The following is a 16,972-nucleotide window of genomic DNA, read 5'->3' as shown; positions in this document are numbered from 1 at the left end:
CTATCATTTCAACCACGAATCGAATCCACTGGGCTACTTTCTTGACACATCAAGAATCCAAGATCACAGACCCTTTCAGTTCACTCACCGGCCAACAGAAGCATTCATTATTGAAAGGCAGCTAGCTAGGAATCGTTATTGAAAGGTGGATGCAACTACATTAACAGACAACTTATCTTTAAATTTAATGCATGCAATTGCACCTTCTTCCGATTCTGTTCTATACTCCAGCAGTTCAATAACGTAAATTTGAGGAGGATGTGAATTACAGTATCAGTGTTTCATTTCATTTAAATTTGCTGACAAAGATGCCCCAAGATCGTCTGCGAACCTATCAAAATCAAGGAGCCAATGCAAATTAAGTTGGTTTATTTCTCCTTTTTATTTTATTAGTCGTGCTGCACATGGCTGACTCTCTCTCTATCTAGGCTAGCTAGCAGTGTGAGCCCACATTGCCACTACACGGATTAAACTAACAAATCCGAAAAAAAATGGAGGAAATCGGCTGTCTCCATTTAATTAATGGGTGGTATTGCGCGTGTAGGGGGATCTCTCCCTTTCACTTTTAAGAGGCTTCTTTACACCATCCATCGTCTCTCCTCCTCTCTTTTGTAGCTAGCTTGCATTGCTCCTATTTCTTGGTCGTCTTCTTCTAGTTCTAGGTCTAGAGAGACGTGTGTGTGTGGCTACCAAGGGGCCGGCCAGCCGGGATCCATGAGTGCAAGCAATTCCGGGTCCGGGGACAGCATGGAATGGGGAAGGGGGAGGTCCAGGAAGGGCAAGAGAGGCGGCGGCGGCGGCAGCGGCTCCGACAAGCCGAGGCAGCCGCAGAGAGGGCTCGGCGTGGCGCAGCTGGAGAAGATCAGGATACAGAGCGAGATGGCCGAGTACTTGCACCGCCCTCTTGGTCACCCGCCTCCGATCCACAGAACTGGTAGCTTCAACTTGGTAATTACCGTTCGTTTGGCCATAATTTGGTTCTTCGATCTGCAATAGCCATGGCTATTAGCTAGGTCTGGAGTTCCTGATTTGCTGTGATGATTCTATTTGTAATTGATTGATTGATGGATCGATCGAGCAGGAAGACTCGCGGCTGTCTCACTCGCTACCTTCGTCTCCATCCTCCTCCGCCTTCTATGCTGCCAACATCGGTGTTTCATCGTCCTCCAACCCGATTCACCGTCCGACTCATCATCTTGCGGTACGCATCGCAAATGCCATTGCTTCACAAATAGTATATAGTTCAGCAGGTGTATACTGCTATTTACTATCAGAGATCACGCAAATTAGTTGTCTATAAAAACTCTAAAAAAAGTTAGCTCTCTATATGTAGTTGCTATTTTCTTTTTTCCCGAGAAAGTTGTTGCTATTTTCGAGCTATATCTTCTAGATTTTTTTCTCGAATACGGAAAAGATTTATGCATCATTGTAATTAAGGTAGAAGTGTAATTAAGTTATGTCTTCTAGATATTAATTTAGACATCCTATTCAGTGATTAGTAGAGGCAAATAAACATGCGTTTTTGTGTTCCTAATTCACTTGTTAATTAATATATATAGTGCACCAGCAGACTGAAATAAAATCAGAAAAGCTAGCCAAACAATTTGGTATTGCTGCACTTTTTTTAGTACATTTAATTTGCGGTGCTTTTGCAATTACTGGTGTACTACTAAATCAAGAATGCACCATATATATATTACTTTTAGGCCATGGAATGATAGATCAAAGATGAGCAAAGAATGCATAATAATTGAGCCTAACGCTAAAAGATGAACAAGAGAGTATCAGTGCAGATCAGAAGATTTTATTCTCCCATGCACGTGATGGCTTAGCCAGCTGCATGCCTGCATATCTTACAGCTGCTGCTGCTGGTGCGACCTAACCTCAATTATGTGTCTGCTGTACGTAGATGGCATATGTAGAGAGATCTGGAGACATGAGATATGGTGAATTTCAAACCAATCCCATCATCAGGTACGGTGCGTACACATGTACAAGGCGCTATATATAGTCAAGGATTCATGCATGCATGTTCACTTGCACTTGTGATCATGTATCAAATAAAGGACCTTGCCAAACACACAGATGATATATATACTGCAGTAACATGTGAGCATGCATCTCCCTTATTACCTTCAGGTCACCAAATTACCATGGCGCTATCTATGGTTCAGAAGCACATTATTCTCATCCGAGCAATGCCACCTTGCCTCTCTTCAATCCTCAGGTACTTATTTACCCCTATGTTCTAAATTATAAGGTGTTCTGATTTGTTTAGATATATACATAGCTTCTGCTATGCATCTAAATATATACTATGTCTAAATACATAGCTTTTAAAGTCAGGGCTCTAAAATGGATGCAATATGTCTGAAATAATAAAAAATATATGTGTATGTGGTTTCAGTCTCGTCGATAACTTATTGAAGCTCATGTTGCAATGTTGCCACACTTCATTTCTGCAGGAATCAATTTGCTTGAACAGACCGTACGATCTAAATCAAACGGCAGACTCGTCGAACTTAGATGATCAAGAGGTAGATCTTGAGCTCAAGCTATGATGATAAGCTGGCCCTCTACCGTACCTCTCAGTTAAGCTATATATATACCTGATTGTTGGTGCCACAAGAACTAAAGGGCTTGCAGTCTTGTGTGTAAAATGCATGCATATCATGGATCATATATATAAGAAAAAGAGGGTACACACATGTGCAAATTCTTTGAGTCACAGTGTGATGATGTGTAATTGACTTACTGAACAATCAAGTACCAGCTGGATTTATTTGGTGTGATGCTGGCTACCTAGTTATTTTGTACAATATTATTGTGTAACTTTTGGTATATAGCATAGAATTACTGGTTCTTCTCACCGTGATGCTGCAAGCATGCATGCATATGAGATACAGCATTCAATCAGCATTGCTCAATTCAGAAAAGAATATATATATATATATATATATAGAGAACTACTACTCTGTAACTGGCTATAAAATAATTTATTCTGTAGCCACTTTGAGTTACGATAATTACTATGTTAATTTATGAGATTATACTAACTCCTTACTAAGTGATTTACTATAAAGTAAATATCCTTATGTGTTATAGTAACCCAACTATCGTAAATATGTATTGACATTATCGTAAATTAGTATATAAAATTATCGTAAATAGAGATGGCTACAAAATAACTTATTTTGTAGCTGGCTACTAAATATACTCTCCATATATATATATATATATATATATATATATATATATATATATATATATATATATTATATATATATATATATATATATATATATATATATATATATATATATATATATATATATATATATGTGTGTGTGTGTGTGTGTGTGTGTGTGTATGTATATCTGGGCATGCGCTATATACTATATTTCAGAATGTTCAGGATATATAAGAGAATTAGATGAAGACAGTTGCTAGCGAGAACGATAGATGATGTTGATGAATGTTCCATGGTGTCGTCTCACTGTACCACATATTTGTTCGGCACAATGAAAATTTTGCATGCATATGCACATTTTCAGCAAACACAGTCTGCATCCATGTCAGTTACGGCTGTGTACAAGGTTTGCATGCATTCAAATTTATGTGTGTGCAACTGTGTATACCACTAGAGAAACGATTTTTCATCCACCTCGAAATTTAGCTTTAGTCCCGGTATTTTTCGCGCCTGGGACTAGAGAAACATTTAGTTCCGGTTGGTAACTTCAACCATGACTAAAGGTCCCTGTCCAACGGCTACTGCGGCAGGTTTTTGCTGCAGGGGACCTTTAGTCCCGGTTGGAGCTACCAACCGGGACTAAAGGTTAACTTTTACTCCCGGTTGGTCCCTCCAACCGGGAGTAAAAGTCTACTCCCGGATGGAGGCTCTGTCCAGGACTAGAAATAGACCTTTAGTCCCGGTTGCTGTCTCCAACCGGGACTAAAGATCCCCTTCTATATACCCCTTCTTTCTCTCCGAGCCCGAGCCACTTCGAGGTCAGTGTTCTTGTTTCATCACCGGCCTCTCTTCTTCCTCATCGCCGGTAATCACAAGATTTCTTCGATTCCTCCATCGATTCTTCGGTTCTAAAGGTTACCAACTTTATACTCTCATGTTTCATCAGTAGCATATCTCATTTTGTGGACTAGATATATGTGATTTTTTATGGTGGAATTTTTTTATTTGCAAGCCATTTAAGCTCAAAATCACTTTAAAGTTTGCATATTTGGATGAAGGAAGGTTAAAGTAGTTATTCAAAACTAGTATTCAGCTTTCATTTCTAGCATGCATAGCACACTTCATGGTTTAGAGATATAGAGAATTTTAGAGTTTTTTTTAATTTTATTTGTTTATAAAATGAGAAATTTATATTATATTAAAAATGAGTATAGAGAGTAGATGACAACTGCTTCCGGGTCCTCGGTCTCTCATCGGGTTCCAAAGTGACTGAGGCTGGACCTCCCTCTCATTGCATGCGGTAAGTGTGAGGAGAAGATTGTGATGGAGTACCAGATGAGGAAGGAGTGTCCCAACAAGGGCCGTATCTTCTACAAGTGTTCGGATCGCAATGTGAGTTATTTTATTGCATTTGATGATTATGGTTAATTTATACTTATTTTCATGATGATTGTGATTAAAGTTCTAATTTTTCGTTTTAATTTTAGTGGGATGGCACTTGATGTTCAGGCTGGTACTAGGAGGAAGAGTATGTTGAACACGTGCAAAACTCTCTTGCACAGGCGACTACGGCGGATGATGAGGCAGTGATCCTGCGGAAGAAGCCCATAGATGTTGAACAAACGCATGATCTGTCTGTTTTAGTTGGGATTGGTCGCGAAATCCTTATGCTGCTGAAGTGCATTTTAGCTTTAGTTTTTTAGTGGTAGTTGGGATTGTCTACATTATAGCGAGACTTTCATAAATTAATACCTTGTACGGTGGCATGCATGTCGTATAATTAACTAATTATGTTCTAGGTTTTAATATGGTATGTATGTCATGTAATGCAGATGAGCCGGCATTGGATGTACAATGCTGATCGCCGCTCCCAAGAGTTCATTGAGGGCATGTATTCTTTCTTACGTGTGGCCGAGGCAAACAAACGCGATGGTTTCATGTGCTGTCCATGTGCCATATGTAAGAATTTGAAGGAATATGCTAGCTCAAGGAGTCTTCATTCACACTTGTTGAAGTAGGGTTTCATGCCAAACTATATTTGCTGTACGAAGCATGGAGAAACCGGGGTTGTAATGGAAGAAGGTGAAGAAGAACAATGGGACGATGATGACATTATTGCTAAATATGGTGCCTTCAATGATATTGCAATGGGGAAAGCTAAAGAAGAGGTAGGGGCAGAAGATGAGCCCGCTGATGATCTTGGTCAGGCCATTCGTGACGCACAAAGAGAATGCAAAAGTGAAAAGGAGAAGATCAAGTTCGAGCGCATGCTAGAGGATCACAAGAAATTGCTATACCCAACTTGTGATGCGGGGTAGAAAAAGTTGGGTACCACACTAGAATTGTTGCAATGGAAGGCAAAGAATGATGTATCTGACAAGAGATTTGGGGAGTTACTGAAAATCCAAAAGAAGATGCTTCCGAAGGATAACGAATTGCCCGCCACTACGTACGAAGCAAAATAGGTAGTCTGCCCTTTGGGATTAGAAATCCAGAAGATACATGCATGTCCTAATGACTGCATCCTCTACCATGGCGAGGAGTATGAGAAGTTAGATGCATGCCCGGTATATCATGCATCGCGGTATAAGATCAGGCGAGATGACCCTGGTGATGTTGAGGGTGAACGTACCACGAAGAAAATCCCTGCCAAGATTATATGGTATGCTCCTATAATACCACGCTTGAAACGTCTGTTCAGAAACAAAGACCATGCAAAGTTGTTGCGATGGCACAAAGAAGACCATAAGGTAGACAATATGTTGAGACACCCTGCTGATGGGTCCCAGTGGAGAGCAATCGATAGAGAATTCCCAGAGTTTGCAAATGACGCAAGAAACTTAAGGTTTTCTTTAAGTACTGATGGTATGAATCCTTTCGGGGAGCAGAGCAGTAGTCATAGCACTTGGCCTATTACTCTATGTATCTACAACCTTCCTCCCTGGTTATGCATGAAGTGTAAGTTTATTATAATGCCAGTGCTCATCCAAGGCCCAAGGCAACTTGGCAACGACATCAATGTGTACCTGAGGCCACTAGTTGAAGAACTTCTACTTTTGTGAAACAGACCAGGTGTACGTGTGTGGGATGAGCATAAATAGGAGCACTTTGACCTGCGAGCATTGTTGTTCGTAACAATCAATGATTGGCCTGCTCTAAGTAATCTTTCAGGACAATCAAACAAGGGATATAATGCATGCACGCACTGTTTCAATGACATTAAAGGTATATTCTTGAAAAAATGTCGAAAGGTCATGTACCTTGGCCATCGTTGATTTCTTCCTGTGAATCACCCCCTAAGAAAGAAAGGCAAGCATTTTAAAGGTAAGGCAGATCACCAGACCAAGTCGGGCAACCGAAATGGTGAGGATGTACTCAATATGGTCAAGGATGTGAAAGTAGTATTTGGAAAGGCACATGGCAGTGAACCTGTTCCGAACGACGCCGACGGTCACGCACCCATGTGGAAGAAGAAGTCCATATTTTGGGAGCTACCCTATTAGCAAGTCCTAGAGGTCCGTAGCGCAATCGACGTGATGCACCTGATGAAGAATCTTTGTGTGAACCTGCTAGGCTTCATGGGTGTGTATGGGAAGCCTAAGGACACACTTGAAGCACGATAGGACCTACGATGTTTGAAAGAATGAGACAACCTGCATCCAGAGAAGACAGATGATGGACGCTATTACTTAAGTCCTACCAGCTACACTCTTAGCAAAGAAGAGAAGGAAAGCATGTTTAAATGCCTAGCAAGCATCAAGGTACCATCTGGATTCTCCTCGAATATAAAGGGTATAATAAATGTGCCAGAGAAGAAATTCCTAAACTTAAAGTCCCATGACTGCCACGTGCTCATGACGCAATTGCTTCCAGTTGCATTAAGAGGAATTCTACCTCCAAATGTACGTCTAGCCACCGTGAAGCTATGTGCATTCCTTAATGCAATTTCTCAGAAGACAATTGATCCAATGGATCTAGCTAAACTACAGAATGATGTGGTTCAATGTCTTGTCAGCTTTGAGTTAGTGTTCCCTCCTTCCTTCTTTAATATCATGACACACCTCCTAGTTCACCTGGTCAAGGAGATTAGCATTCTCGGTCCTATGTTCCTGCACAACATGTTCCCCTTTGAGAGGTTCATGGGAGTCCTAAAGAAATATGTTCACAACCGTGCTCGCCTAGAAGGAAGCATCGCCATGGGCTATGGAACAGAGGAGGTCCTTGAGTTTTGTGTTGACTTTATTCCCGACCTTGACCCGATTGGTGTTCCTGAATCGTGACACGAGGGGAGACTAAGTGGAAAGGGGACATGTGGGGGGTACGACCCCAGATACCCACGGCAGACCACATGAGCTGCGCCCCTAGGGGTGGCCTAGCCCACAAGATAAAGCCTTGCGGAGCATGACTCTGCTCGGCGCCACCCGCGAGACACCAGGAAGATATCCTGAAGATACTACGAGATCTGTTAGGATATGTGTGATCCCAATATTCCTATAATCAGTTATTACTTTCCGGTTATCTCTCAGATCTAACCGACTTGTAACCCTACTCCTCGGGCTATATAAGGCGGGCAGGGACCCCCTCTAAACACACGCAATATCATACGATAGCTAATACAAACCAACAGACCATAGGAGTAGGGTATTACATCATACTGACGGCCTAAACCTGTCTAACTCGTGTGTCTCTGTTGCCTTCTTGTTCTTGATCTTACGCTCCTCTGCTGATCAATCTACCTTCATGGGATACCCCTCGGAGGACTACCGATGATATTCTGTCAACAGTTGGCACGCCAGGTAGGGGTGTGCGTGCTGTTTCCTTATCGAATAAGATAGCTTTTTTTGTAGGCTCTTCGTCCCTTCCGCAGCCTAGCTAGATCTTCACGGTCGGATCCATATCGTGGGTCATCAACACTGACGGAGTCGGAGAGCTCCTCGAGTCGGTGCAGATCGGTTCTGCGTCGACCACCCCCGCACCTGCAACTGCAGATCTGATCTCAGAGTCGATTCTGAGGTCTCCTTCAGTAACAACTCGCTACCCACTTCCTCGCTACCAGAGGAGGCAGATCAACAACGATGATCTGATCGAATCCATCGATCGGGTTAGACTGAAGCTCGCTGATTGTCTCTCCATCGCTGAATCGGCTCTAGACACTCTGGTTTAGCGCTGACCACCCTCCAATCTAGATCTATTGAAGGCTACTCGAGAAACTATAGGGGTTATGGCCCTACCCTTCAGGTTCACCAACGCCGCCGCCGCTTACCAACACACCCTGAGGGGCGAACTCGCCGACCAGGTGGAATGCGCCCATCCACTCGCCGACCAGGTCACCGTCCAACTTCTGCCAGCCATCAACATGCTACACTTAGGCCGGGGCCCCGGGGTGCCCCTCTAGACCATCTTGGAAGAAACTCCGGGCTCTGAGTCTCAGGGCTCTATGGAGACCCTTGCCGAAACCTTCTCTGAGCAACTCCTCCTTCCACCCTTTCAGGGTGGTGCAATCTTCAACGTTAGCATCGACAGCCCTCCTCGGAACGGCGAAACCAAGGAGCGCGTTGCTCGGGAGAACCAGAACATCAACCGCACGCAGCGCCGAGAAAACGAGCTAGCCATTGCGAGGGCCGAGGCTGCTTGGAATAATCGACTTGATTCTCAAGGAAGACCGCTCCCGCTTCATCACGACCTCGACAAAGAATTTCTCCGCGTTGATGGCCACGACATCTTCAAGACTCCAAGCGCCAATCTAGCAGTAACCGCCAATGAGCTCACTCATTTCCCTCAAATGCCCGAGCTCACCAAGATCGCCACCATGCTTAAAGTGGCTCACTGTCAGATCAATGAGATTCACGAGGATCAGAGACCTTTGTGCTCTACAAGCATGATTCACCGATCAGCTGCGCCAAGATCCAATCGCCGCCCCAGTCAAAGTTGTTTCGCTGACCAGTCGCTACCTCTCTAGGGGGGAGCCGGGGGCCATCGCGCCGAACACCATCACCAACATGACCAGAAGGTTGAACAGGATGCTCGAGTGCACCTCAGCAACCTCCGGGATGCGTGACGGCATATCGAGCAACGTCGCTTCGGTCGCCATGAAGATGAAGTGCGTCGCCGCCAGGAGTACGAGCAGGAGTACGATAACTCGGACTTAGCCCTTGAGCCTATCCCTGACCGCAATGCCATAGACGATGGTGTCGACAACCCTGAGGGGCCTCCAGCTTTCACAAGGGCACTCCGAACACTTCGGTGGCCCCGTGGTTTTAAGATCACTGGGGTTGAGCCCTACGAAGGAAGAATGAACCCGACACAGTGGCTGCAGGCTTACGCCATTGCTGTCCGCACCGCCGGAGGAGACACCAGTGTCATGGCAAATTATCTCCCCATCATGCTCACGCCACCTGCCATGAGCTGGTTTACCAGCCTTGCGCCGGACTCCATCGGATCCTAGGAAGAGCTGAAGAAAGTCTTCACCGATAACTATATGGCCATGTGTACTCGACCCAGCACCAAGCATGATCTCAGCCGCATCAACCAAAAGCCATCCGAGCTCCTCCGTAGCTACATCCGACGTTTCTCTAAGATGAGGAACTCTATTCTCAAAATCACGGAAGCTGAGGTCATCACCGCCTTTATCCGAGGACTCCACCATTGCGAACTTCGCTCCAAATTCAACCGTAAGCCACCCACAGGTATCGGCGAGATGATCACTATGGCTAACCAGTACGCCGACGCCGAGGAAGCCAAGGTACGCTTCAACGAGGATGTAGGCACTCATTGCCCATCTCACTGCTATGACGACCGCCCCGACGACCGGCACCACATCGACCACCGCCCCAACGACCGCAGCTACCACCACGACAGCGGCCGTGATCGGACAAGAGGACACAGGCCGGGCCAAAATCACCGCCACCGGCCAGACCACATCATCGCCACCGTCGGTCAACCTCGCGCTAAGTGCAACTATGATGAACAGTACCAAAAGATCCTCGACGGCTCATGCCCTCTTCACAAGAACACCAAACACAAGATGAAGGACTGCATTGGTTTGGCTAAGGAGTTCTAGGACAAAAGGCTCGACAACGACGCCAACGATGGAGCTAGAGGTCGCTGACCACCTGGGGGCAACAACAATGCCTTTCAGGACCCCGATAAGGTGGTCACCACCATCTTCGGGGGCCTCGCCTCCACTGAGAGCAGAAGAGAGCAGAAGCTCGCCGCACGGCGGGTGCTCTCTGTCACTACAGAAGACGCCACCGCTAACCCCATCTATCGCCCATGGTTCGAGGTCCCCATCACCTTCAGTAGGGCCGGCCAGTGGGTGGATATTCCCTACATAGGGCATTTTCCCCTCGTCCTTGATGCAACCATACAAAAGGTGCTCTTCAGAAAAGTGCTCGTTGACGGTGGGAGCGCTCTGAATCTCCTCTTCGCCGGAGCCCTAAAAGAGCTGGGCCTCGGTTTGTCAGATCTCACACCTTCTGACTCCACCTTTTGGGGTGTGGTGCCAGGTAGGGCCTCCAAACCGCTTGGAGAGATTACCCTACCAGTTCAGTTTGGCACGGCAAGCAACTACCACGTTGAACATATCAACTTCTACGTCACTGACTTCGACACCACCTACCACGCCATACTTGGTTGGCTAGCTCTAGCCAAGTTCATGGCCATGCCACACTATGCCTATCTGGTGCTGAAGATGCCTTCACCTACTGGAGTCTTGGCCCTACGAGCCAACCTCACCATCGCCTACGCTTGTGAGACAAAGAGTCTCGCCCTCGCCGAAGCTACCAACCTCTTCATCCAGATGGCTAGCATGGTCACCGAAGCCAAGATAGTGCCCTCCAAAGATATGGAGATCCCAGAGCTGGAGCCTCCCCGAGCCTCCACCAAGTCAAAGGAAATCAAGGAGGTCAGCCTCAGCCTCAATGATCCCTCCAAGACCATGAAGATTGGGGCTCACCTTGACCCCAAATAGGAAAGCGCACTCGTCTCCTTCCTATGTACCAACGCCGATGTGTTTGCTTGGAAACCTATAGAGATGCCGGGGGTACCACGGGAGAAGATCGAGCACTCCTTGAATGTCTTACCGATCGCCAAACCGATCAAGCAGAAACTCCGCCGATTCGCGCCAGACAAGAAGGAGGCTATTAGGGTAGAAATAAAATGGCTCTTAGCTGCCGGATTCATAAAAGAAGTGTATCATCCAGATTGGTTAGCAAACCCTGTTCTCATTCAAAAAAAGAATAAAGAATGGAGAATGTGTGTTGATTATACTGATCTTAACAAACATTGCCCTAAAGACCCCTTCGGCCTGCCTCGGATAGACGAGGTTGTAGACTCCATCGCTAGCTACGAACTACTCTCCTTCCTTGACTGTTACTTCGGCTATCACCAGATTTCCCTAAAGGAAGAAGATCAGATCAAGACATCATTCATCACGCCCTTCGGTGCTTACTGCTACACACTATGTCCTTCGGACTCAAGAACTCCGGAGCAACCTATCAAAGGGCCATCCAGACATGCCTCGACCAACAGATCGGCCACAATGTCAAAGCCTACATCGATGATGTGGTCATCAAGACAAAGGCCACCGATAATCTTATCATCGACCTTGAGGAAACTTTCACCAACTTGAACAAATACCGATGGAAGTTGAACCCTTCAAAGTGCATCTTTGGAGTTCCATCCAGTATACTGCTGGGCTACATTATCAGTGCTTGAGGCATTGAACCTAACCCTGACAAGGTCTCCACCATCACCAACACAAAACGACTAACATGTGTCAAGGATATACAGAAGCTTACAGGCTGCATGGCCGCCTTAAGCTGCTTCATATCACGCCTCGGCAAAAAAGGGCTACCTTTCTTTAAGCTCCTCAAGGCCTCCGAGCGCTTCTCCTGGTCAGAGGAGGCAGACATAGCTTTCGAGCAACTCAAGTTGTTCTTAATAAAGCCTCCGATCATGACAGTGCCATGACCAAATGAAACTCTATTGATCTACATCGTCGCCACTTCCCGCGTTGTCAGCACAGCTATTGTCGTCGAACGTGAGGAAGTCAGGCACGCCTACAAGGTGCAACGTCTGGTGTACTTCATAAGCGAGGTACTTAATGAGCCCAAAACTTGTTATCCTTAGGTATAGAAGCTGTTATATGCAATCCTGATTACAATGCGCAAGCTCTGACACTACTTCGACTATTACAAGGTCGACGTAGTCACTGAGTTCCCTCTAGGGGACATTCTCTGCAACAAGGAGGCCAACGGCCGCATCATCGAGTGGGCCGTTGAGCTCGGTACTTACTCCATCGAATTTAGAAGCAGGCCTACCATCAAGTCATAGGCGCTCGCTGATTTCATCGCTGAGTGGATAGAGATCCAAGAGCCTATCGCTGCCACTTGCCCCAAGCATTAGGTGATGTACCTCGGCAGCGCCCTTAACATCAATGGTGTTGGAGCGGGCATTATGTTCATTATGCCGACCAAGGATAAGCTCCGATACATTCTCCGGATACACTTTCCGGCCTCCAACAACACCGCCGACTATGAAGCATGTCTCCATGGACTCCGTATAGCCATCGAGCTCGGCGTCAAACGCCTCATGGTGTACGGCAATTCTGCACTGGTCATTAACCAACTTAACAAAGACTAGTCACGCTCCAGCGAGAAGATGGACACATATTGCGCCAAAATCAGGAAGCTTGAAGGAAAATTCTACGGCTTCAAGTATCACCATGTGGTACGCGATCAAAATCAGCTCGCCGATCACTTATCCAAGTTGGGCTCTTCTCACGCCGTGATCCTACCGGGGGTCTTCATTTAGGATCTCTTGGTGCCATTCATCAAAGAAGATAAGGAAGTTCAGGAAGTTCCCCCTACCGAGCAACTAGTGCTTATAGGACCTTCGTCGGCCGCCGATTGGAGGGAACAATTCATCAAGTACCTCACTAGCGTCGAGGTACCCGCCGACAAGACTGAAACTAAATGCCTAGTTCATCGAAGCAAGCTTTACGTGCTGGTGGACAACAACTTGATGAGGAAAAGTGCCAAGGAAGGGATACTGCAGAAATGCATCACCCAAGAGGAGGGAGTAAAGCTACTTCTCGAAATTCACTCTGGTTCCTGCGGCAACCATGTGGCCTCAAGAACACTGGTTGGCAAGGCTTTCCGAGCTAGTTTTTATTGGCCCATAGCTGTCACTGATGTAGAAGACCTCGTTCGATGTTGTGAAGGATGCCAATTCTTCATTAAGCAAATACACGTGCCGACGCATGAGCTGCAAACCATCCCAACTTCCTGGCCCTTTGCATGCTGGGGACTGGACATGATCGAGCCTTTCAAACCAACACCAGGTGGTTTCCGGTACGTATATGTCGCCATCGACAAGTTCTCCAAGTGGATTGAATATAAACTGCTCGTCTCGGCTACTGCAAAGAAAGCAGTCGAGCTCTTCGAAGATATCATCCACAGATTTGGTCTACCGAACAGCATCATCACCAATCTCAGAACTACATTTACTGGCCATCACTTCTAGGACTTCTGTGAAGACCGTTGCATCTCCATCAAATATGTCTCCATTGCCCATCCAAGAGCCAACGGCCAGGTTGAACGGGCGAACGACATGATCCTAGATGCCCTCAAAAAGTGACTGTATCAGAAAGAAGAAAGCACCCGAGCAGATGGCTCAAGGAGCTTCCAGCTGTAGTTTGGGGACTACGTACTCAAGCTAGTCATAGCATCGGCGTGACTCCATACTTCTTTGGTCTATGGCTCAGAAGCCATACTACCAACAGACATTGCCTTCCGAGCACCTAGGGTGGAAAACTATGATGAAGAGCAAGCCGCAACTATTCGGTCAGAGGATGTCAATAGGGCCGAGGAAGAATGCCTAATCACCTGCATCCGCACAACTAAATATCTAGAAGGCTTGCATAGGTACTACAATCAAAACATCAAAGGTCGTTCATTTGCTGTCGGCGATCTCGTTCTCCGCAGAAAATAAAAAACTGAAGGGATGCACAAGCTCTCTTCCCCTTGGGAAGGGCCTTATGTCGTCAAAGAGGTTACCTGACCAAGGTCTTATCGCCTAGGTGACTTAGAAGGAGTCGATGTTCCCAACTCGTGGCACATCAAACACCTTATACGTTTCTATCCTTGAAACACTCTAGATATGTACTCTCCACTTTTATATTGAGTAAAGTTTTGGTCTCCATAACTTGTCTCCATTTTGTCTCTATTATGGTTTAACATCCACTCGCGGTCGCCGAGCTCTATGCTACTTCATAACGAACTCCAATATGTAATCGCCATAACTGCGCCGACCACGTTTCTCCAAATCGCCGAACACGTTTTCTCCAAATCGCCGAACACGTTTTCTCTAAAATCGCCGAATATGTTTTCTACAAATTGCCGAACACCTTTTCTCCAAAATCACCAAACATGTTTTCTCCAAAATCACCGAACATGACTCCTCTAAATCGCCAATGAATTTCGCCACGTTTTTTCTCCAAATCGCCGAACACTTTTCTCCAAGTCTCCAAGATATTTCGCTGATCGGCGAGCAACATACTTTCTTTTCTGTTCTCTTCGGAGAAGACCCAGTCTCCGATCTCTCCCTACACGTGCTATGGGCTCCACACTATCCATTATGGGTGGTCAGCTATGGTTCCTTGGTCACGCCTGTTCATCCTACACGTCTACGGGCTCCGCGCTCGATGTTATGGACTATGGGTTAGCCAAGGCCGAGAGTTTAGCATAGAATAAATTGCTCGGACGCTGCATATATTCCCTATATCTCCAAGTTCTCTTGATAACCGCTGTGCAGCACACGTCTCGTTCTTTTCTCTATGGAGAAGACCCAGTTTTTGATCTCTCCCTACACGTGCTACGGGTTTTGTGCCCTACGTTATGGGTGGTCGGCTGCGGTTCCTTGGTCACGCCTGTTCCTCTTATGCGTGCATGGGCTCGGCGCTCGACGCCATGGACTACGAGCTAGCCGAGGCCATATGAGTCAATAGCGAGCCAACTGCTCGGACTCTACTTACACTACGTGGTTAAAACTATAAATTTTTTTTTGCCGAACTACTATCTAACAGCATACACATGCACCTTATAATATTTATTGTATACATAAGTGTTTTTTACGCCTTCGCATGTTCTAACTACATTGTTCAGAAATTACAGATGATGTTTGCCAAGCAAATCATTATGCTCCGACATTGCCGTCAGTCTCGCCAAACAGGTCTATATCGCCGGCTAGTTTCTTCGCTGCATCTTCCACTTTGTCCTCCAGCTGTTGGGTCTCTGCATCGCTCAGTCCTTCGGCGAAACCACCCCCTATCGACTGAAAGACGAGGGTTGGGTAATGAGACCGAACCACCGCAAGGACATGAGTAGTGACGGTCATGATGGCGTCATGGTTGAAGCTCTTAAAGTTCTCCCACGCTACCTTGCACCTCTGGATGATGGTGTCCAAGCGTTGCCGTCTACCGTTGGGCTAAATAGCTGTGTCTAGGTCGACACAGTCAAGCACTGGCTTAATTGCGGCAACTACAGCATTGACGTTCTCCTTTTGAGTCTTGGCCTCCTGCACCAGCACGTCGAACTACGCCTTGACTTTATGATGATAGCCTGCAAACATTATAATGTTCCATCATACCAGAAAACTACTTCAATAGTAATTCCGACCAGGAGGTATTCACCTTTCAGCTCCTCGGCCAGTTTATTCCTTTCGCTTTCTCCTGTCGGATTTGCTTGACGGTCTGGCGCAGCTGGCCGAGCTCCGCATCTAACTTTGAAAGCAAAACAGTTATCACCAAAGTACAACTTTTCAGCAATTACAAAGTACATTCGCTGATATAGCATACTAGATTTTTGCTCAGATACACTTTTGAGCTGTTCACATTTCTTGTCCAACTGCTCGGAGGCTTTTTTCAGTTGCTCGAACACAGTGGCCAGTTGCTCGGATTTTTTCTGCAACTGCTCGGATGTAGCCGCCAACTTTTTGGACAAGACTCCCCTTTGATGTTCCAGGTCTCGCGAGTTGGACTCTGCAAGGTCTCGCTCATGCTGGGCTCTCTGGATGTTCTTCTCTGAAAGGTTCATCGCCTCCCTGAGTTTCTTGTTCTCCTCGGCGAGGGGCTCCATCCTCTTTATTAGTTGATGCCGATGCTCGGTAGTTTGGGTTGTCCCCTGTAGATGTACAACACTAATGATGACCTTCGATCTCCAATAACATGTACAAGCTTTCCAGTTGCAGTACTCACCTCGATTTGGTTCATTACTCTGGTGATGGCGGGTTTTAACCTCTTCATCTCCCTGGTGGTGTTTTCCTCCTCGATAACCATCACCTCGTCGCCACGTTTGTGGATAATCCGGATGGATTGCAGTTGAGGTTCGGCGCATTCGATCTCCTCCACCTTGTCCTTTTCCACCATGGTTTGAGGTACCGTCAGGGGGCTCTACGGAAGGACAGCGGGTCCGACCACCCCTAGCAATGCTTAGGCGGTACCAGTTGCTCCTCCACCGTCATCGAATTTGCTTCCTTGGGCTCTAGGGCATCGTGGGCAACTATAACTTCTGCTCCCAAAGGCTCGATGGTTCTCGCCGTCACTTCGGCCATCATCGCCGAGGCGTCTGTTGTTTGCGCTAATGGTTCCTCCGACTACCGGGTGTGTGGTCATTCCGGGACAGGAGCATCCAGCATTGCCCCCACCATGGGTTCAGGCCTCGGTGTTGCACTATGTCAGATCAGCTCGTCAGTAGCCAAGGAACTAAAGAAACCACAGAGGTA

General features: G+C 46.4%; 2 protein-coding genes across 2 annotated transcripts; one reads left to right on the top strand and one right to left on the bottom strand.

The window, feature by feature from the left end:
* The first annotated feature begins 621 nt into the window (after positions 1-621).
* On the top strand, positions 622-2,767 carry LOC136519126 (protein SPEAR3-like). The gene is made up of 5 exons (XM_066512779.1): positions 622-948; positions 1,082-1,201; positions 1,910-1,974; positions 2,140-2,227; positions 2,466-2,767. Exons 1-5 carry the CDS (start codon positions 715-717, stop codon positions 2,559-2,561), a joined length of 603 nt encoding a protein of 200 aa, XP_066368876.1. The 5' UTR covers positions 622-714; the 3' UTR covers positions 2,562-2,767.
* A 13,117-nt stretch (positions 2,768-15,884) lies between these two features.
* Positions 15,885-16,616, bottom strand: LOC136516069 (uncharacterized). The gene is made up of 3 exons (XM_066509472.1): positions 16,446-16,616; positions 16,066-16,371; positions 15,885-15,971 (listed from the first exon to the last, which is right to left on the bottom strand). Exons 1-3 carry the CDS (start codon positions 16,614-16,616, stop codon positions 15,885-15,887), a joined length of 564 nt encoding a protein of 187 aa, XP_066365569.1.
* Between the last annotated feature and the right edge of the window lie 356 nt (positions 16,617-16,972).

The sequence above is a fragment of the Miscanthus floridulus genome, chromosome 17, assembly GCF_019320115.1.
Source record: "Miscanthus floridulus cultivar M001 chromosome 17, ASM1932011v1, whole genome shotgun sequence".
NCBI classification, from domain to species: domain Eukaryota; kingdom Viridiplantae; phylum Streptophyta; class Magnoliopsida; order Poales; family Poaceae; genus Miscanthus; species Miscanthus floridulus.
The sequence above is the reverse complement of the archived record's forward strand: the minus strand, read 5'-3'. Positions and strand labels throughout refer to the sequence as shown.